Source organism: Solea senegalensis, linkage group LG10 (assembly GCF_019176455.1).
Source record: "Solea senegalensis isolate Sse05_10M linkage group LG10, IFAPA_SoseM_1, whole genome shotgun sequence".
Taxonomy (NCBI): Eukaryota; Metazoa; Chordata; class Actinopteri; order Pleuronectiformes; family Soleidae; genus Solea; species Solea senegalensis.
Window position 1 is genome coordinate 23222479 of NC_058030.1, and position 22759 is coordinate 23245237.

General features: G+C 40.4%; 2 protein-coding genes across 2 annotated transcripts in view; both read right to left on the reverse strand.

The window, feature by feature from the left end:
* otogl (otogelin-like) overlaps positions 1 to 13164 on the reverse strand; it is a 39551-nt gene extending 26387 nt beyond the window's left edge. Inside the window, exons 1-22 of the mRNA XM_044035325.1 lie at positions 13092 to 13164; positions 12283 to 12325; positions 12007 to 12052; positions 11692 to 11770; positions 11488 to 11580; positions 9668 to 9822; positions 9390 to 9511; positions 8584 to 8789; positions 7765 to 7889; positions 7217 to 7323; positions 7019 to 7125; positions 5086 to 5211; positions 4893 to 5001; positions 4758 to 4804; positions 4127 to 4272; positions 3901 to 4027; positions 3234 to 3411; positions 3016 to 3140; positions 2046 to 2255; positions 1425 to 1593; positions 1272 to 1346; positions 1072 to 1115 (exon numbers count right to left, since the gene is read on the reverse strand). Coding sequence (XP_043891260.1) covers positions 1072 to 1115; positions 1272 to 1346; positions 1425 to 1593; positions 2046 to 2255; positions 3016 to 3140; positions 3234 to 3411; positions 3901 to 4027; positions 4127 to 4272; positions 4758 to 4804; positions 4893 to 5001; positions 5086 to 5211; positions 7019 to 7125; positions 7217 to 7323; positions 7765 to 7889; positions 8584 to 8789; positions 9390 to 9511; positions 9668 to 9822; positions 11488 to 11580; positions 11692 to 11770; positions 12007 to 12052; positions 12283 to 12325; positions 13092 to 13164 — 2512 coding nt within the window. The remainder of the gene's footprint in view (positions 1 to 1071; positions 1116 to 1271; positions 1347 to 1424; positions 1594 to 2045; positions 2256 to 3015; positions 3141 to 3233; positions 3412 to 3900; positions 4028 to 4126; positions 4273 to 4757; positions 4805 to 4892; positions 5002 to 5085; positions 5212 to 7018; positions 7126 to 7216; positions 7324 to 7764; positions 7890 to 8583; positions 8790 to 9389; positions 9512 to 9667; positions 9823 to 11487; positions 11581 to 11691; positions 11771 to 12006; positions 12053 to 12282; positions 12326 to 13091) is intronic.
* Positions 13165 to 14376: 1212 nt separating this feature from the next.
* syt1b (synaptotagmin Ib) lies at positions 14377 to 19528 on the reverse strand. The gene is made up of 8 exons (XM_044036560.1): positions 19375 to 19528; positions 18770 to 18948; positions 18193 to 18306; positions 17914 to 18081; positions 17667 to 17834; positions 15714 to 15831; positions 15302 to 15435; positions 14377 to 15219 (listed from the first exon to the last, which is right to left on the reverse strand). The coding sequence occupies exons 1-8, from the start codon at positions 19526 to 19528 to the stop codon at positions 15013 to 15015; spliced, it is 1242 nt and encodes a 413-aa protein (XP_043892495.1). The 3' UTR covers positions 14377 to 15012.
* Between the last annotated feature and the right edge of the window lie 3231 nt (positions 19529 to 22759).

Sequence of the window (22759 nt, forward strand, 5' to 3'; positions counted from 1 at the left end):
ACTCTGGCCTCTAATTTCAAACCAGCTTCGTCTTTCAGCTTCAGTAAAGACCTTCTTTAACTGGCATGTTCTGGAAATGGCAGCCCACACTTGTATTAGCTCAAGGATTCACTACTGTAATGCACTTCATGTTGCTCTTTGCCAGTCTTCCCTATCACGCCTCCAGTTAGGTCAAAACACAGCTGCTTGATTCATTACTAACACTGTAGCCACAAACACATCAACACTGTTTTCTATGAATTATATCGGCTGCCGATTTATTTAAGGATGATTTTGAAGCTTTTACTCTTCGCGTTTAAGGCCATTAATGACCTTGCTCTGCTCTATTTGGCAGAGATTTGAACTTTGTTTGATTTGCGTCACTGCTCCCAAGGATTTGCATTTACTTACTGACCTGGGATTTTTACAATGCAAACTCAAATGTTGTTATTTAGAGTGTTTTTTTAATATTCAGTTGCATGATGACACCTCTGTTTGTAATTGTACATATTCTAATTTGCTTGATTCTTATTTTACTGTTTTATTGTATATTTCATACCTGCTATTTTCCTGTGTGTTCTTCCTGTTCAATGTGTGGATGTGTTGCTGCATCATTGTGTGTTTTGTGCACTTATTTCTAGATTTATTCTTTTTCCTGCTGTCTCATATCACATTATTTTACGTTAAATACAAGCAGGTATTGTAAAGTGCTATATAAATAAACTAATTGATTTTGGGATAAGATATAGTCTTAGATTTTAGATATGATCATGTCATGAAAAAGTCTCTGATGACTTTTCCTGGTTTTAACAGCTGCTGCATCGATAATCATCATGTGTATTATACTGAATACATTTGTGAAATACACTGAATATTATAAAGGAATTTGATATGTAAAAAAGTAATTTAAACATATTTTAAAAAGTCACTTAACACTTGTGTTATTATATTTATATATATTTATATTCATATTTATATTCAGTTTCGTTGTTTCTAACACGTTAGAATATCCTTCATTTAATGGCCTTGTGTGCAGCTTTATATCCACATATATCTCATATCTCATAATTCAATTCAGTTCAAATTGAATACCTTTCTCCTCGGGCTTACACTCCAGCTTCCCATTTCTGCACAGGCTGATGGAGGAAACAAGAAGGGCGATTAAAAAGGCAAAAATCATATAAAAGTCCAGGTTAAATCAGTGAAACTTTGACACTGTGCGTAACGATGCTACACTTTGTGCTGTTGTGATTTTGACCTTTCAGTTAAGGTCACGTCCAGCTGTGACTCACCAGGGACCGGAGGCGCTGAAGCTCACCTCTCCTGGCTGTGACACTCCACCCACAGAGTAACAGTGACACTGAGACCTGAGGAGGAGCAGTGGCATTATTTTCATGACTTTAACTACGTGCACGTGTGTGTGTGGATGATATATGAAGTCATACATTTGCACACAGCGCTGCCGCACATCGTCATAGAAGCTGCCCTCAGGACAGCCACACCCCTCAGCGCAGTCGCCAGGGTCACACATGTCAGAGCTCGCCAGGGCCCGACAGGACCGCCCACACGATGACACGCACGAGTGGTACAGCATACCACCAAGACACACCGTTCCTACGACACACATACATATGAAGTGATGCACATTTCTATCTATAACAGTGGTCAGTAGATAAATTCAAATACTGAGCCAAATCAACGTTTTTCTTCTCCTCTAAACTATACAATATTGTACAAAAATAGCAAATATTAGAGATGTGTTGGTTTACCAAGACTGTTACTATCATGTCCTAAAAGTGCTCTTTGACTCAGTTCATCTTTTTTCAGAATAAAGGTTTTGAATTCTGCATTAATTTGTCAGTTTTATGTTAAAAAGAAAAAAAAAGGTAAACAATTGAAATTACGTTTTATTTATTTATTATTTTGAATTTTTGAATGAATCTGTCAGGCCAGATAATAATGCTGTTGGGCCAGTTTATGGGCTGGATAATGGACCAGTATCCGAACGACAGCGAGTATCTGCTTGGATCCCTTACAAACAGTACAAGTCATAGCAGCAGACTTACCACATTCAGAGACGTGTGATCTGAAATTGACACTGACTCCATGTTTGGAGCAGAGGTAAGAGTAGTGAGCCAGCGCCGTGCACAGACAGCTGCTGCCACAGCGACACGCCTGGTAGCGACACTGCTGCTGGTAGATGTTTGGACTGATGTAGCCATGACATGGAGCGAATACACTTCCCAAGAGCACCTCACACTGGGACGCATAGAACACTGGAACATGCAAAAACACACACATACACATGCAAAAAAATATTTATTTACACATATTTCCATTTCTAATTTGAACAAACAAACTAATTCATTGATTAAAAAGGCCTGATGGAAGAGGTTTACCCATATCATCACTCACTTTTTCCATTTCCTTGTATTAAATCAATTAAAACACACACGTCAAGGCCACATACAGATTGATTACATGTGGCCCACCATAAATATCATGTTATTATGAAAACATGGTCCACAGACTCCTTGTAAATGCAGCATGTGTGGCTGAGACACAGCTGCCAGTAAAGTGATAGAATATCCAGAGAAAATAATACTTTTATAATAATTTAATAGGACATTCAGTTATAGTTATTGTATCCCCTCCACTCTTGGGTCTGTTCTGCACACAATCTTAGCTGCTCCTATAGCACTATAGATAGAGCCCAATATACATACACAGTACAAACACAGTTTTGCACTGTTATTATTTACCTAATCTTAGATTCTATGTTATTTGTCTGCCTGTTTTTGATGTTGTTGTGAATTATACATCATTCACAAAAACACTTCTGTGAAATATCATCATGAATATGTGTCTTATCACATCATGATGAAATGCTGTGTTCTAATCTGAAGCTCATGGTCTCCCCCACCCCCTACTGAAGTGTTGTTTTTTTACACAGTTTTTTGTCTAGTCCGGCCCCCTTTGACCTGACTAGATGCTCATTGGTCCTCACGTCATCTGAGTTGGACGCCCCATACTTACCATTGTTCTGGTTCATCTCACATGGATCTATGATGGGGAGATTAACTGGCGCGACACAAGCAGATGACACCTTCCAAGCATTGGCATGAAGCTGAGGAGTGCCCTCGATCATACCTGCTGGAGACCTACACACACACACACGCACACACGCACACGCACAGAGTGAGGTAAAGTGGCACATTCAACAGTGATGCATAAGTGAGGATGCAGCGTCTCACAGGAAGTCATCACGTAGATTTCCATTGAAGGTTCCACACAGGCCGAGCGTGTGTCCACGCCACAGACTGTCCAGCTGCAGATAGACCTGTCCACCGGCACCATCGTAACGCAGCTTCAGACCGATGCCTGCCTTCAGCTGTGTAAACACAGAGGTCAGCCTCCGCACCTCCACTCGATCTGTAAACCCACATAACAAACAGAAAAAAAAAGCTTTTTTTCCTTTGCATTTCCACATTGGTTTTGAAAGTCGGGACTAGGGCTGAATAATTAATCATTTTTAAATCAAAGCAATTAGCAAACTGCAGAAGAATAATGAATACATTAATTATTGTGAATCAATTGCAGAATTAACGGCAAACTATTGTAATACTGAGTTACTCAGTTAAGTCATTATAAATATGACTGTGATTTCAGATTCATTAATGTGAATATATTCTAGTGTCTTTGCACCTCTATGACAGTAAACTTAATACTTTTAGTTTCTGGTCAAAACAAAACTGAGGACATTGTGATTTTGAGGTTTGGAAATTAAATGAAAATAAACATTTTGTTTGGACGAAACAACTTAATTAATGAAATCGATAATTTTATGACCACATTTCCAATTTGGACATTGCATAATGTTACATGAACTCTCACTTTTCTGAGCTTCTTTTTCATTCTTACCATCAACATAGGGCAACGCCGGTGCTGGACGTACACCGATGATCACCTCCCCCTCTCTGGTCAAAGTGATCTGATGACTTACATCTTCATCCAACACCAGTGTCACTGACTGAATGCAGGTCTGCTGCTGTAAACACACACACACACACACACAGGTGAGATCTTCTGTCGGAATGGGGCGTGCGTGTGTGTGTGTCTGTGTGTGTGTGTGTGTGTGTGTGTGTACCTCAGCACAGGTTGTATATTGCAGCGTGACAGTGAATCTGCTGCTGCTGCGACTCTTCGCCAGGACATACTGACAAGCCCCCGGCTGCAGAAACATCCGACCGTCAAACGTCGTCACAAACACGTCACCTACCACTGAACACTCCGCTGAGAAGAGACAGAGAGCAGCAAGTTATTGACTCATCTCAGGATACTTTTTGCCTGCGTTTGCCTGTGTAAAGTAAAGGGGGAACTATACACGAGCAACAGTGACATTCGCAGAGAGCGGAATCTGCAAGAGAAAGTTGCAACACATGTTTATAAAGTGGTTTACTGACAAAACACTTGGGGACAAAAGAAGAGGAACACAAAAGGCAAAGCCACAGAATTCAATACACCAAATCATAAAAATAAAAGCAGAAACCAAGAAGACGATGTCTCGCAACAGCAAGTAAATGTGAATAAAGGGATAAAAATAAACAAATAAAAGTAGTGAAGCCAATAAAACTCTGGGTAAAAATCTAAAAAAGGTTTAAAGAATGACGTCACACAAAGGCAAGTCAGTAAAAATGTATTTTAAGAAAAATTCAAATGTGAAAGAATTTTACATTTTATAATTTCATGTAAGTCTGTAGGTTTTAACATAATCTTACCTGTGCAGTTGTTCTCGGTGCAGTTCCACACTCCTCCCATACACACACTAAGAAACCAACAACAACACAGCACTGTAGGTTTGCAGCACATCAGCAGTGTTCCACACTCACTGATGAAAACACATCCACACTCACCAAACACTGCAGCCTTGTTGAAGCACATGTCCGTGCACATGAGATGTTCCATGGTAAACACACGGACACTGAGAAACAGCGATACATGTTCCGTTCTGTAGGATAAGACCTGTGAGCAACAACAGAGTGAGAGTGACACCAAAGAACAGAGAACAGCTATACCATATATTTCATTTTTTTCAATTTTAATTACCATCAGGACAGTAGCAGCCGTCTAGACAATGCAGGTTGGTTCCCAAACACTCTTTCTCAAATGTGCAGGTGGGTGGACAGCAACTGATACAATCTCTGTAGACAAAACTCTCCTCACAGCCATCATCTGTTAACACAGACACAAATTATTATTATTATTGTTATTGTTATATTGAAGTTTGACCTTCTGTTAGTAACTTCTTCGCTATAATTTTTGACAGATCAATCTGAATGTCTTTTGGGTAGGATCAAGGGTCAGGTGATCACCTGATAATTGACATAAAATGAACTAAGTGCCAGTGAACTATAAGTTGGGTTCTAAGTGTTTCTAACCCTAACCCGATGCAAAAGTGCCTGTTGACTATAAATACTATTTTTGCTGTGTAATTATCCATCATTTAACTAATGTTCAGATCGCGTCAGCGTCTTATTCGTTGACTATCTACTTCTGATTAGTCTGTCTCTTAAAAGTTAACAAAATATGATCAATTCTTAGTTGATTATCTGTTGATAAGTAAACATCAAATCACAGATGAGTTGACAATTAGTTGATTATAATAGGAAAACTACACAGTGTGTCAGGATCATCTAATTAAAGTGCCAACAGATTATCTGTTGATATGACACTGAACACCTGTTGATTACTAGCATAGAGTCAATGATGGAAAATAAACTGATACAAGTCCCATTTATCAATTTCAGACATGTACATGTATATTCTCAGCAACATCAAGATGAGGATGAATTTTGTCATACTTATGTAAGATGGCAATAACTCTGTAAGCAGGTAACGTTCTACAGATCCAGAAAATCTTCAGTATCATTAGAAATCTGTTCTCACTGTGAGTGCAGAGCCACTACTGACACTGATTTTTGTAAACAGTAAATGGTTTTGCAAGAACAAAGTCCATGTTTCAAAAAATCACAATATAAAGAAGGAGGCATGTGTTCTATACGTGTCATGAGCAGTATTGTTCTAGTTACTGAAAAATAGTAACTAGACACAGTTACTAGTTACTTTGTAAAAAGGTAACTCAGTTAGTAACTCAGTTACTGAAACCAAAAAGTAATGTGTTAGTAAGAAAGTAACTTTTTAGTTTCTGTAAAACGTTTTTCCAATGCTCCCATTTACATAGAGGTTAATTGATTGAGTTCCCCTAGCTGTCATTTCAGTTCTGTACTGATGTTTTCCACTACATATCTGAGGGGAAAAACACGTGTTTTTATCGGTAAAATGTTACCATTGGACTCTTGAAATAATAGCCTGATATTGCTCAAAGAGATCAAAATAAACAATTAAACATACCGTGCTGTTGTTTTATCAAGTTGTGCCTGGCTATGGGTCCGTTTTTCGAACGCCAACCGCCGCTGCTTGGGTGGAGTGTGTGTGTGCTCGCTGCTGTGACTCTCGGTCTCGGATGCTGCGTTAGCTACCTTAGCTGCTAACTTTGTCGAAGCATGCCGCTTCTCCAGGTGCTTCAGCGGATTGCTGTTGCTGTTGTTCGCCGTAGAAAGTATTTTTGAACCGGGACACAGTCTACAAGTTACCCAAATGTTGTCTTTCCCTCTGCTCTCCAGTTGAAAATAATGTGAATACCTCCACGAGGAGAAACTTAGCTTCCCCTTCTCGCTCGCCATCATGCCGTGGCCTGACCTGTCCAGTCCTCTTCATGGCGCGTGTTTGATTACGTGTGGGACGCTCGAGGGCGACAAGTGCTTTGTTTTTCAATTCAATTAAACTTTATTGATCGCTGCAATGTTATGGGAACTGTGTGCCATTGTAAAACCTCACCAAAAGGAACGGAGTAACGCAGCGTTTGGTAACGGAAACGGAGTTACTGAATAAAAAAACAAACAACGCGTTACATTATTAGTTACTGTATAAAGTAACGGCGTTACTACCCAACACTGGTCATGAGCTGATGATAACTCACTGCAAGAAGGGAAGCTGTCTCTCCACTCCCTCACTGGATACCCAACATGTGAGCAGGCTCTGGTGTACTCAACCAAGGCATAACAAAACGTTTCCTCATCATCAGATCTGAAAGAGAAGAAACAAACAAACATTAAAACTGTAACTGTACACTAACAAAACTAAGAATTATGGATTATTGATGCAGTGTTTGACTTACACGCAGAGATCAGATACACAGCTGGCCACAAAGGGATTTGGGTCGATGTTTTCGTGGCATGACAGAAATGGAAAGAAGAGAAGTGCACTGCATTTCTCGATGGCATCCTGCAAATAATTAACCACAAAAACAGAACAGTTGGAATACACAACAAGAGAGAGGTAAAGCAAAACAAACACTGCTGCAGTCCTCGGACTTAAAATGACCTTCATTAGGTGTTTCAGAGAAGAATGTATGTGGATGATCGGTCCTCCATTTAGTGCAAGAAGCACATATTACATTAATATATGGAAGCAGGAACAAAACAATACCAACAGCTAGTGACACTCTTTATTTACATCATCAAATTGCTTCCTATCCTCACTTATTCTCCAGTTACTACTCACCTTCAGTGGTGCTATACTTGGTGACATAATGCCCAATATTCACTTAGCAGCAATGGATGGAAACACTAATAAATGCACGTTTTCTTTTACATTTTTTCTAAAGAATTGGGTTAAAATTTGCGAATGCACTGTAATGGTAAGCAGAGAGTCTGTGGTTCTTACATCCATGTCTGACTCAGACTGGCAGGGCCCACTGAAGTCCACATCTACTGAGGGACAGGCTCTCTCATGAGGCAGATCCACTGCCCAGCTGTTTGCAAACACTGCAGGTTCATCAGTGCGAACGCCTGAAACGCAACGTCAACACACATGCAGCATGTACAGCACATAGCATTCTGGGATGGCTGCCACTACACAGACATTAATAGCACTTCTGTGGTATGTGTTCCACAGTAAATCAGCCGTACACATAGTACTGTTTTTAATGTCTAAACAAAGAATATGAATAAACAAAGAATATCTGTAGGCTAATTCCAGAGATATATGTGGATATAAATCTGCTCTTTTAGATGTTTGTGCTTCTTAAAGGAGAGTGAGAACACCATCATTTCACATAATACCTGGTTTATTTCTTTGGCTTTTTAATGATAAATGAATGATATTTATGTGTGTGAGAAATAATTCAATTGACTATAAATATGGTCAAATTCTGCTCAACACAAATGGAACAAAAATAAGTTCAATAAGTTCAACAACCAGATAAAATGCCATGAAATGACTCCGGACTGATCCAGACTCCACTGCATATCTGTGTGCTCTCACAAACTGGAGACCACAGTTCATATTTCTGGTTACCTGAGGAAGGATTCTTGATTCTTTCAGCTATTCAAACCCAAACTCTGCATTCTTTCCTTCCACTGAGGTCTTTTCAACTATAATTGGTCAGAATTATTGCTGATTGTTCAGTAATAGTGATAATTGAGGGGAGTGGGTGGTGAGAGAAGGGATAAGAGGACAAGGAGCCAGTCGGGCTGCTCTTACCTCGAGGGGTGGTGAGGTCATCACCCGGGATGTGGTTGAAGTTCCCGCACAGGCCGCAGGGAGAGCCCTGGTGCTCCTCACTCATCTTCAGGTAGACACCGGAGCCTCCGTCCCAGGCCAACGAGAAGCCAAACACACTCTTCACCAGCAGGTAATCAGCAAGTCGCTCGATGAAGACGCCGCCGATAGTCTGAGGCAGACTCAACCTGACATTTCACACAGACACATCAGTGAAATCCAAGAACTACAGGCCTAAATCTAACCTCATCCTAACCATGTAACATGTCTTCACCTTAAAATGGAATCATTTACGTCATAGGGACATTATGATTTTTGTCCATAACGTGACTGTGTACCCAGATTTAGGACTCACAACATGAATAACACCTGGAACACACACACACACACACACACACACACACAGCTATTCTATTGAGGTCTCCGCATCGACTTCCATTCATGTGGACAGCCTAATCAAAGCTTTAGCTCTAATCTTAACCATAACCAGTTAATGTCTAATGACCTAACCTTAAACTAACCGACTAAAATTTTATTGGGATCAGGTTTTGGTCTTTATGAGGACTACTGGTCCACATGCAGCATTTTTTACTGAGGACACTCATAGACATCAGGCATTCTCTAGCCCCTTAACCTAACCTTAGACTTCACAACGTGCCTCATCATAACCACTGACCTAAAACTTATTCTGACCCTAAGCCTAAAACCATGTCTTGACCCTCAAAATGTCCTCACTCTCTATGTTTTTTTTTTTTGGTCCTCACAAAGATACACACACACACACACACCTGCGGCCTCCCTGGTGGACCTGATATCCAGAGATGTGGATCTCCTCTTCATTGGGGAAAAAGAGACTAAGAGCTCTTGGGCATGAATACACACTGCCATCACACACTCTGCTGTTATGGACCTGAGAAGACAACAGAGAATCAAAGAAAGTGCTTCTACATCTTTTCTACATCTGTATCTGACAATAATCAGTTGTATCGTGCCATCCAAAAGTTTTAATGAAGATGAAATGCTGCTTAAATAATTCAGAGGGTAAATTGAATCGATATGTCCTTACCCACACTGTGTACTGTGGTGAAGCAGAGTGACAGTCCTGGGCCAGAATATAGGAGCAGGTTCCAGGGAAGTAGAAGTATATTCCATCAAATGTTTCATAGTGGTGTTGACCCCATGACCTGCAGATCCCGTCTCTATCCTGGCCCTGGTTAGGTACTGAGAGAGAAAGGGGCAGGTCGTTCAGAGACTATTAAAATAATCCTACAGTTTATAATTCAGTGATTAAGTAATTGTATCTTCAAGTACACTGATCATTTTTAGAATCAGGTCCTTCAGGTCAAAAATGTCTTTACAACACCTGTGACCTGTGACCTCAGATCTGTTGATATACTGTATAAGGAGTCTTTTCAAGAGAAACCAGAAACTCCATCACTCATCCCTGACTCTATTACTTCAGTTCAAGTGATTTTTTTTATCCGCTACTTTAGTGTGTGTGTGTGTGTGTGTGTGTGTGTGTGAGTGTGAAGGGGAGGGAAATCTGATGATTCATTCTGGAGTGTGTGCAGGTAATTAATTACCATTTGCTGAAAGATTGGAGAGTATGATTGCACTCTCGCCTCATTCTTGTATAACTACTAATATATTTATCCTTCATTTAAAACAAGCCATGGAAATTAAACATATAACCAGGTGGGTGAGTTACCCACAATTAATTAAAGTAAAAGTGCACAGAATTATGTACAAAAACTAAACACAAATTATTACCTAACTGTATCCAATTGTTGTTCCAACTGAGGGTAAAATAGAGGAGAGCACTAAGCCTATTTAACAAGCAATTACTGAGAGCTAACACCAAATATCACTGTATTAAATTATCACAGGAGTCAAACTGTGGAACAACCTCATTAACGTCCATAATGACAACGGTTCAAGCAGATGTTCAATAACAAGAGATCTAGAATAGGATGAGTGCATCTTTTCACTTTGAATATTTCCTTTTCTTACTGCTTGTTTCCTGGTATGCTTGAATACATACTGTCTATGAACATGTGATCACAAGCAGAAAGCGTTAAAATATAAGATATTGTAACATATATGCGATATAATGTTAGGGAGGTGTGAGGCTTCATAATTCACACTTTGAAACAACCATTACTGATTTGGTTTAGTTTGGATCAGCTGTTTTGTTGTGATGTTGCAAAAGTCGAAGTTCAAAGACGAATCAATGCATTAAGAAAAGAATTCATTCTTTATGTTAATGATTATTGATTTTTTTTAATTGGTTTGAATCACAAAATCATTCGTTCATTACAGTAAGGTAATGAGCATGCTATTCATGATTGACAGCTGAGGCTCTGTGTGTGTTTGTGTTTGTATTCTTGTAGTTGTTAGCTCTTTAGGACCTATTCTGGCACATAATTATACTGACCTTGTCAGGACCTGTAGTCCTCATGGAGACCAAAACCTGGTCCTGATGAGGCAGAACCTAATTTCTGAGGAACTGGTTAAGTGTGGGGCTTAGCTTTAAATAGTGGTTAGGATTAAGGTTAGGGATAAGGCTTTGGTTAGACGGTCTAAATGACTGGAAGTATCATTATTCTTAAAAAAATAGCGTCATCAACCTGTGTGTGTTTGTGTATCTGACCAGAAACCATATATACCATAGGGAGTGAGGACATTTTGAGAAAGTAAGGATATTTTGTCTTTAAATTTTTTTTAAACTTTAAATGGCTTTTTGTGGATTTTAAGGGTTAGGGTCAGACATTTAGTTGTCATGGTTAAGGTAAAGGTTAAGGTAAGGGGCTAGGGAATGCAATATGTCTATGGGTGTCCTCAGTAAGAATGCTTCCCTGAGCATGTGTGTGTGTGTGTGTTACTCACTGATCTGGCAGCGGTCTCCCAGTGCCTGGAACTGAGTGCAGTCACACACACCGCCCTCCTGACACCAGCCACCATTGAGGCACTCACAATATTCTGGGAAACACGAACAAACTCAAGTTCACTCATTCGCGTCGGTCTGTGTAACCGTCTTTTTTTAATCACCCTTGAATGCATTTGGAATGACTTCACACGCAGTTCATTTACCTGAAGAGGAATCTCTGGCAGTGTAGTTGTGTAAAATGCTACGTGACAGAGTTCCCTCCGACAGTAGAGGCCCATAAGTCTTAGGAAGACAACACACAATAAGATCAGTTCCTTAAACATGTCTGACACAGGTGTGTACAGCTGCGCTTCCTGCTGTTTTAACCTAAAAAGTTGTGTCAGGTTGAGTGGGAGAAGGTGTGTGAGTGTTAGCGAGTGCATGGCATTCTCTACAAAGACAGCTTTGTGCCGGTGAGGGTGTTGTGCGCATGTGGGTGCCCTGACCTCCTCTGGTTCTCTTAGGTGTAGTGTACCAACCTCCTCCCCAAGGAGATCCCGTTTCCTCCGAAGTGCATTAGCCCTCCTGCACACACACACACAAACATGCACATTAGTGGGCTGAATCAGTCAGAGGGGAGACTTAAGTGCACTTTACAAGGTTTGAATTCAGACTCTGAACCCTCACACGCACACAAGTGCACATACACACACACATCCATGTTCTATCTCCGTCACAATTAAAATAAAAGTGCTGATGCAAATGTCAAAAAAGGACCAAACTATTAATGACAGACATTCATTCCTGTGATTTACCTCTGAACTCTTCCCTCTGTCAGTGAAAGTCGGCTCTGAGCTCCTAAATGCAAACATAATATAAAAAATATCAACTCATTAAGTTGTAAAAAAAAAAAACTTGTTAAGCAGTTATTATAAAAACAAACAACCTCTTAAAGTTATATTTAGAGCCAGTGACGCTTAGCATTTTACATCTGAACATGTCAAAATGAACTTTAAATTCAATTTAATCAAATGAAAATGAAGTTGAAAATCACGTAAATAAATAAATATCTTGAATACCAGAGAACTAAACATTCAGTAATAAACCAAAAGGTTATCAGCTGACGATGGAGCTTTTGACTATTGACAAAGGATTTTTTTTTATTTTTAGCCCCATTAAAGTGCATTTTGGACAGAAACTTTATTTATTTAAAAACATGTACAGTGTTTACCAAGGAACATTAAAAATGTAAATATACAAGATTTTAGCGGCTAATTTCCATCTTTTGTCCACTGGACAGGTTGATGGTCCCTAATAAGAATATGTTAGTTAGATCAATAAAACAAAACAACAACAACAACAGACAAGCAGCTTTGATTTTCCAGTAACCATGTTTTTAAAAGTCCTTGTTGTGAATGTTTTACAAACTTTCCTTAGTTTCTCTCTCTCTCTATATATATAATTTGTTTTATAAAAGCCTCATTATTTCTAGAATAGAGAAGTAAAGCATTAGTTAAGTTCATATTACAAATACCTTAGTACATACAATGCTATTGTGATATTATTAATAATAAAAATGATAACAATGATATATGATGTATTTACAGAGTTGCGTCAGACTCACCCTCAAATAACAGCAAGTGGGAGAGTGACAACGACATGAGAAGAAATCGTTTCAATGTCCACTTTAAGTTCATCTCAGAGTCGGAAAGGTGTCCGTTAACGGTGCATCTCAGAGGTCCCGGGAGGAAACGGTTTCAGGGAGTTTGGTCGCACCGGACGATGCCAGCGGTCTTCTGTGAAACCGACCTGCTGGTAATGGCTCCTCCACCTCCTCATTCACCTCCTCATTCACCTCCTCCTCCTCCTCCCACTGAGCAGGTGACGAGCAGCTCACACCTGAGTGGACAGGTGAGTCTGCGCTGCATCATCATCATCATCATCAGCAGCAGCAGCAGCAGCAGCATTTGTGGTTCTCTCTAATAAAAGAAGCGGATTTTCACACTGAACATGAAACTGGGTTCAAACGCACGCACTGTTTTTTCCTGACGGAGTGCATTTATTATGGGAAACTATGTTCTTCTTCTTCTTATTATTATTTTATTATTTATGCTTCTGTATATTATCTTATTAATATTATGCTGCAGTATGTGTTCATTTTGACTTGAACAATAATTAAATCAATAAAATAATAAATAATAATAAGTCTTTTTGAGTTTTATCAGAAACTCACGTTTCTCAAGTTTTTTACTATGTTTGATTATAGTCACTTTAAAGCTGTAGTGCGTAACTTTTGAATAGAAGCAAGCGCCTGTCGTAATATTGGTTCAGCTTCACATGAATCTCTCTCTCTCTCTTTTTGTCCTACACAAAAGAATATGCTTTTTATTGATTTACACAGTTTTAATGCATGTGTGCGGACGTGAACTGTTAGCACTGAACCATTCAGTCAAACTCTGAACTGAAATGTCCTTTGATGAACATACACTCAATGTAATTAATAAAATATAAAGAATAAGTTGATTTAATATGGCGACCTCTGGGTGGTGCATGTCTGCTGGGAAAACAGTCTGATGAGACTTATATGCAAGAATGAACACTTAATTCATGGGAAACTCGATATTTCAGTCACTTATGCAAAGCTCAACATTATACATCATCGCGGCAGACAAAATACTTTGGGTAGAAACCGCAGATTAAATATTAATATTACTTTTTTTTACAATCACCTGATATACATTGTTGTTTTTCATTGCCTCATAATGAGAATTATATATTTATATGCCCACAATGGACAAACCAAATAATCTGCTTACTGAAGGCTACATAGATTCTCCAACACTCTGGAAAGTGAAAGGTGAGTTGAACAAAATGACCACATTTGAAAAACAACAACTTTATTCTGTAGATGTCAACGCACTCTTCAAAATGCAAGGTTTCACATTTATTTTTCCTCATCAAATGATTTACAGTAAAAGTACTCAGGAATAGGAAGTGTCACATTAGAGCAAATGATTAAAGTTTCAAAAGGAAGACAGGCTACATTGATTCTGGATGTGATGCTGTAGACAAACCTGTAAATGCTTACCTTTGCATTTCTCTCATTCTGGGCTCTATTCCACCACCATTATCAGCTTTCCCTCTCAGATTTTAATAATATGATCTCTGTTGGAAAATGTTCTGAAGGGATTGCATGTACATTTAAATAAATGAACATGAATGAATATGTATAAATGATCATTTATCTGCCAGGATGCAACAGTGACTACGATGAAAATAGTGATTTTTCTTTCAGTGTGTGATGTTTTCAAATGCAGAAAAAACCCAACATGATTTATTAGCTCTGCACTGCTCATAATATATTTGTTTACAACTCTGTATCAGCTTTAAGCCTGTAATAAGGGAAAAGGGAGTAATTGGTTACATTTACTCATTTAAGTAGCACAAATGTTTTTTATGCTCGAATTAAGGCAGAAGTACAAACATAAACTGGATGTAAATGAGGTAAATGCTGTGATATTTCATGGCCTTTTGAAGCGACGCTTTTATTTCTTGGTGGAAATGAGTGCTTTGACTTCGTCATCCGGCTTGAGACTGTGCCACTGAGCGATGGGTCTCCGGGGATTCGCCAGCATGTCCGACCAGTGGCGCTGTTCAGTCCCGGCGCTGTTATAGCCCAGCAGCACTTTCCCGATGGCGTCGTTCTTTCCGATTTTATCATAGTCCAACACTGTCACCACCACCTGCACCTTCTACGAACGACAACATACAAGAGCTGCATTCATGCTGCATGACTGGATGAACAGTATACATGCATGTGTGAATAAAGCATACCTCTATCTGTTCACATGGCACTTCAAAGCTGAAAGACTCATTGTAGTAAGGGTTCAAAGTGTTCTTCTTTGTCGTTGTTTTCTTTTTCTTGAGTCGTTTGCCGTTCTGCATTAAGTGGATCTTCACATAAGGGTCTGATAGAGAGAACAGGGAGGTTTCATGGCTTCAGACCAACAGCCTGGCACGGATGCAGTACCTCCATCAGTGAAACACAACATCTTATTGTATCAGCTCCCTAAGGTTTCCCCTCAATAAAAACTGCTTGAAAGTGGACACATGGCTAAAAAGGTAATTAAAAGACCCTAATGCTCAAGCAGAGCTGACAGACGTCTATACTGTTTAATCTGCAGCACTTAAGAGGGACTTGACATGAAGCTCGAAACTGAACACCACACGAACCCAGATGTCTCACCTGATAATCCACCCACATCCATTTTCTTCAGGTTTTTGGCCTCGAGAACCACCACAGTCAGCTTCCCTGCAGTCGGTACGAACCTCAAGGACAAACATATGTCTCCAAGCCGCTCGCTCTGATGCAGAGGGAAAGAAAGAAGAGAGAGATGACCTCCACAAAGTTTATGATTTTGGCCGCACTTGTCTGTTGGAGTGTGAGCAGCATAAGTCAAAAACGAAAGGACTGAGCGGCCTTGGAGGAGGTTTATGCTCTCCAAGTGCTTTCTAATGTTGTAGTAAAGCTTCAATATTGCTGCAGTCTTCAACGACATGGTGACTATGATGAGCAGCAGCCACAGTATTTGACTTTAATTAAAAACATTAAAGATGTATTGCATACATTTTTTTAATATAATCCATGAATCAATCTTTATTAAATAGCACTTTTCATACATAAAAGCATAGTAAATGATCTAAAAATCAAATCAGATAAAATCAATCACAATACTAAAATAAACATATAAGTAAATACCCAATAAATAAGCTAAACACACTAAAATAAAAATAAAACAAGGGAAGAAATGCTGCTTTCAGAGCTCGGGACGACAGTTGTCTGAGAACAGCTCGGGACAACCTGTCCTGTGGAATCAGGGAAGCAAATCACCTGCCATTCCAGGCCATTCCAGACTATAACTCTCCTGCCACAGACCTGTGCCAGCGACATCGCTCTGCTGAACAACATAAACAGACCTCGACAGAAGGCTGCCTCCCCAGCCATCGACCAGGCTTTGAGGCCTATCGAGCCTGAGTGAACCCTGCCCAAACCTGCCAGCGCTCGGGTTTTGCTCTCCAGATCCGTCTGGCAAGGACGCTGTTTTGGCAAACTACCTCATCTTCGAATAAACACAACAGAGATGCAACATCTCACAGTTTTTGTAGATATCCAACATGGCAGCCACTGAAGAGAAGTTGGCTGTTGCATCTTTCAAGTCTGGCACTCCCCCCTCATATTTTGTTTTTAACAAACAAACAAACACAAGCCCTTGAGCCATGTCCATGTCCATGTCAGTCTGCATCTGTTTTTCAACTCGCACCATTTGAAAAAAGCTGGTCCGATGATTTACTGACGCGGCTCTGCCATTAAACCTGCAGGTCCATGTGCTGGGGGAATGCACAGAGGAGCTCAAAGATGTCTTCACGTCTTCAACATGATCCCTGAGTCAGGCTGTTGTTCTCTCCTGCTTCAAATCCACCCCCATCATCCCATGAGCCAAAGAAGCCTTCTCCATCCTGCTTCAGTGACTAACCCCCATCATCATGAAGTGCTTTGAAAGGTCGGTCATGACCCACACAAAATACCCCCCCACCCTCCCCCCAAGTTGGACCCCTTCCAATTTGCATATCAAGCCAACCTGTCCACAGAGGACACAGTCTGCTCCGCTCTGCTCTGCACAATGTCCTCACACACCTGGAGATAAGGCACTTAAATGTGAGGATGCTCAGCTCAGAATTCTGGCTCCTGGATTATCTGCTGCTGGACTTTCTCACTGCAATACCACATCATGTATCATCACTTCATGCATGCTCAGTCGCCTCCTCTTCACCAACTGCTGTGGGTCTCATCTCTGATTGATGTGATTATCAACATATATCCTCACTTTGTCTTTTTCGTCTTCTTCTTTTGCTTTTGTATGATGTCAGACAGCCACATTGGCGTTGACTTGGTTTTATTTCGTATATATTTAAATGTTTAGATGGGAGCGGTATGGAAGCTATTGTTCTTGTATGTAGTCTTTAAAAAGTGTGGAAACACTGTGTCTGCATCATGGTTCAAATGTTCAAAGTAGAGAGAAACATTATTTCCATTCTCTGCTTGTCTGTTACTCAACTGCAGACTTGACAATAAAGCTTCTTGAATGTTGAAATAAACCCAGTGTAAAAATGCATAAATGACATCTTTAAGGTCTCCCACCTCCTCCTTCTCTGCCTTCTGCAGGTCTCTCCACTCCTGCAGAGACTGGCTGAAGTCCACGCTGCTCATTGGTATTTTCACAGCTCCTATAGCATCATGCTTTGAGAAGCGGTCAAAGTCGTACACTGTCATCACCAGCGTCTTCCCACCCAGCTCAGTGTATGGTACCTATGGAAAAGAACATTATTTGAAAGACAGATGTCCCATTGAAACATATACATTTTTGTATGTTGGAGGTTTAGTGCACCTTAAATGTGAAAGTCTCATTGAAGGTGGGTTCGAGGGTCTTTCTGTGAACTTTGGTTTCAAACTTTTTCTTTTTATCCGGAAGCAGATATAGTTTAACATAAGGATCAGAGCTGCCTCCCACATCCATGGCAGGAAGCTCAGTGGCCTGTAAGATGCCCACAACCAGCTGCAAGAAACGAGAATCTGGTGTCATGGTACTGAAATGTGATATTTAAGGAGTGACAGATGTAAACCGATGTAAGGCAAAAAAAAAGTGAAATGTAAACATGCATGTTACCGTGTTCTCCGTGAAGTTGTAGTCACACGAGAAATGTAGTCGACCCAGTTTCTCGTCTTCCTTTGGCTCATTGTCTGACATTTCTGTTTCCTTGTTACCTTCATTTTGCAGAGGCTGTGAACACACACACACACACAGGTGAATTATAGCCATATATAGCTTAAAAATAAGCACATACTTTGAACAAAAGTGTAATACAATGTACAAAACAACAATAAACAGGCAGCTCATGGCCAAGCAGAAAGGGTAGTTGGCATGTAATGGTGCCGGATGGCCTTCCTTATACAACCCTCATGGTCGTGTTTTAGATGACATGCATAACATGGAGGGTCGCGGGGGTGCTGTGGGGCGATAGGCGCGGTTTACCCTGGCCAGTCCATCACAGGGACACACACTCTCACACTCAATTTAGAGTTTCCAATTTACCTAATTCCCATATTGGATGTTTTTGGACTGAGAACCTGGAGAAAACCCTCGCACACACGGGGAGAACACGCAAACTCCATGCAGAAAAACCCGTGTCAGGACTATGATACAGTGGAAGGGTTTTGTGTGTGTGTGTGTATGTGTGGCCCACCTTGTTGTAACCTCCATCCATTTCAGTGTCAGAGTCTCCTTTGCTCTTGTCCTTTCCCTTCTTGTCCTTTTCTTTGTCCTTGTCCTTCTTTTTCAGGCACTTCTTCCACACACACATGGCACAGGACAGCATCAAGCACAGCATCACGATACAAAGGGCGGCAACAGCCCATGATGGCACTGAAAACCATGAAAAACACACACACACGTCAACTCTTAGTCTGCCACACAGACAATGACAAATGTTGTAAAGAAACTGAATCCCACATCTATGTTAATTTCTATGCCCTATTTTGTGGTGATGTTAAATTGTATCACAGTATACTGGAAAACAGTGTTTCATTCATGCAGAGATTGCAGTTCTCTCAAAAGCCTCTCAGTTTTGCTGCCGTTCAATATTGCAAAGAATCATTTCAAACTCAAATATCTCTGTATGAGCTGCTGTTATGCTTTGTCATCTGTATACTTTTTTAAGAAGAGCTCCAGCATTGATTTTCAACTCACTTCCATGAATCAGTACTTTATTGTCCCTCTGGATCTGATGTTTCCCAAATATATCTCACAATATTGTTATTATTCATCCACTGACTGCAGGGTCTCACTCACTGCGGATGCTGCGGAGTTCACTCATGAACTTGTTTAGATTGTGGCTTCCAGCTTGTTCTTGGCTTGAGGTGGTTGTTGTGTTTGGCAGGTGGGCTGGTGTGGGTGAAGTCCCCGGTGCGGCCCGGGGAGCAGCTTGACGGTAATGGCCGGTCATTGTTGGAGGATCGTGGCGGATCAAAATTGAAACTGGTGCAAGAAAAGGACAAAATGCAGACAAAACAAGACAAACTCACTCCAAAAATGACTACATATGCAGTCAATCAATCAATCAATCTTTATAATTGATCATTTATATAGCACCTCCAATACCTGCAAGGTAATCAAATTATAACTGTGCTGCTGAATATCAAAAGCCTTTCGAAACAAATACGTTTTCAGTTTTTCTCCCATGTCATGTCTGGGGCTCCGTACAGGCTGGATTACTGCAATACACTTTTTTTATCAGCCTCCTGAAAAAAGCCTTTGAGAAACCTCAGCTCAATCAAAACCCTGCAGCTTGGCCGTTAACCAGAACCAAGATGAGAGAACACGTCAGTCCAGTTTTCGCTGCCGTGACATTTAGCATTGACTTTAAGGTTCTCCTTCTAACATATAAAGCCGTTAGCCATGTGCCCTCAACGACAACTGCAATCATCTACTCTGGTTTATTGGAGTTCTCCGAGCAACAGCCGCAAGAAAACTGGTGGTGGTGGTTTTGTCAACTATGCCCCCAAACCAACGGTTACTGAAGCGATAACGTCCTTATAGATATGGTGTGACCATAAGTGTCAAATGACTTCTCCTTTTTCTGCTGCTCTGGCACTAACTTGAACACAGGATATGCAAACTGCTGCTGCTGTCTCAGAAAAAAACCTGCTGACATGACGCAGAGAGGGACGGAGGAAACAGAGACAGAGAGGGGACACGTGGAGAAGAAGCGTCTCACACACAACATGAATCTCTGCTGCTGCTCGACGGGTGGTCAGAGGTGATTATTATGGACCAAGGTCAGGCTCAGTGCAGGCCAAAGCCAAGAATGGACTCCCATGTGACGTAACGTTGTGATTAGTTATTTGGTCTTGCCTCTGCAGAGATCACAGGTATTGAATATCTGCGGCTGAATCAGCAGATGTGGCACTTGCCAAAAACAGACTTAAACCCACAAGCAGTTACAGTATGTCTGCATTTTCACGACTCTTTCATAATATCCTTTTTTTTCCTGGAAGACAAAATACAACCAATGATTTATTAACAGCCGCAGGAAACAAACGGGACAAATTCAAGATGCATCCACAAGGATGATTGTAACGTCCCTCAAAGTAATCAATTACCATTGACTGTGTACTTTATTGTTAAATTAGGTATTTATAATACTAAAATGCAACTGCAACTGTAAGAATATTATTAAATGTTAGTCTTTCTTTAGCTTTTATTGTTGTTAAGCCAAACTTTTAATTTTTATTCTATATGAATTCAATATTTTAAATCCCTACATACTTTACCTGCTTCTTTTTTATTGTTTTTAATCACAGCTTTGTCGTTTCTATTACATTTTAATTACAATGTCTTTGAAAATTAGAAAATGAAATTCGAATTGTCTCTGTAATGTAAAGCACTTTGAATGGTGCTATATAAATGAACTTGCCTTCTTCAGGTTTTGCAGCAGGTGTGATAAAGAATGACATTTTACATTACATTACATTACATTATTAGATCTTAAACTATCTTAAACTATTAAACATTATTAGATCATAAACTATTTCAAAATTCAATGGGAAATGATTTACAAGTGTTTATCCAACAGAAAAACAGTCATATCAGAGGACAGCATCATTGTTAAAAACCATGTTAAAAACATGGTGGAAACTGTCGAGTGACAGTTGTCATGGAACGACCTGTGGAGACACACATGTGAGAAATCATCCGAAATTAAATAGAAAATGGAAGCAGAGACGTACCTGTGCTCAGAGGTCTCAGCTGCAGCAGCCTCCACACTCACAGCAGCTTTTCCTTTTCCTTACAGAAAGAAGAAGAAGAGGAGGTGGAGGAGGTGGAGGAGGAGGAGGAGGAGGTGGAGAGGAGGAAAAACAATGACAGAGCCAGAGAAGTGGGGGAGAACAGTGATGTACGCATCGCCCTTTTGTTTTTGTGTCCTATAACAGGTTTGAACATCAGGACCAGGTGTGTGGCAGCGAGAGAGAGAGAGAGAGCGAGAGCGAGAGCGAGAGCGAGAGAGAGACAGAGAGACAGAGAGACAGCGAGAGAGAGAGTATGACAAGATAGAGTTGGGGTTGGAATAGGTGAAACACTGCTAGGTCATTTTGTGTTGCTTCTGTGTGTGTGTTCCAGGTGTTACTCATGTTGTGAGGACCTAGTCACATTATGGGGACTTGTCTTCCTTATGGGGACCTAAATCAAGTCCTTATAATGTTAATGATTACATTTTAAGGTGAAGACGTGTGGTATGGTTACAATGAGGTTAAGGTTTAAGGTTAGGCCAGTAGAAGTTATGGTTAAGGTGGGTCTCCAGGAAATTAATTTCTCTGTGTGTTTGTGTGTGTGTGTGTGCCGGAGACCAAAACGTGGTCCTAATGAGGCAAAACCTAAAATCTGAGGAACTGGTAAAGTTTAGGCTTAGGAATTAACTGGCTATGGTTAAGGTTAGGGATCAGGTTTTGGTTTGGCTGGAAGTTAAAGCAACTCTGAAAATGGATAGAGATACAAGAACGGGTGTGTGCGTGAGTGTGTGTTTGTGTGTGTGTTATTTTCTGTCCATTCAGGTCTCATGGGATGCCCGGTCCTCTCCTTATTTGTGACGTCCCACCATTTGTGACCTCTGTCCTGCCCCCTACAGGTCACCGAGCCACTGATGCATATTCATGAGTGGTCAGTCAGTGACATGGACTTTTGAAGGCTCATTAGCAAAGTAAGAGTTCAGCAAAAGAGGACATTTAAATTCAGGGTGAACAACTGTGTGTGTGTGTGTGTGTGTGTGTGTGTGTTTGTAGCTGCAGAACTGTCTCATATTGTCTATGTATAGATGATGTTGCCTTATTTAGAAAACTCGGATGTGGTTTCTGCAGCAACACAAAGATCAAGTTCCAGCCCCGCCCCATTCACCTTGAAGCAACAAAGATGCATCGATGTTACTGTACACACACACACAGAGAGAGAGAGAGAGCGAGAGAATGAGAGAGAGGGAGAGAGAGAGAGATGAGAGGATGGAAACAGACAGAAATATACAACAAACATGTTAGAGCAGTTCTATCACTTGATGTACTTTGCGACACAGCGCAGAGGTCAGTGGACTTAAAGCCACAATGAAATATCTACAGATTATCTACTGTTTATTTTGTCTCATTATTTCCTACCCATTCATTTAAAAACTGCGTGAATTAACACAGTT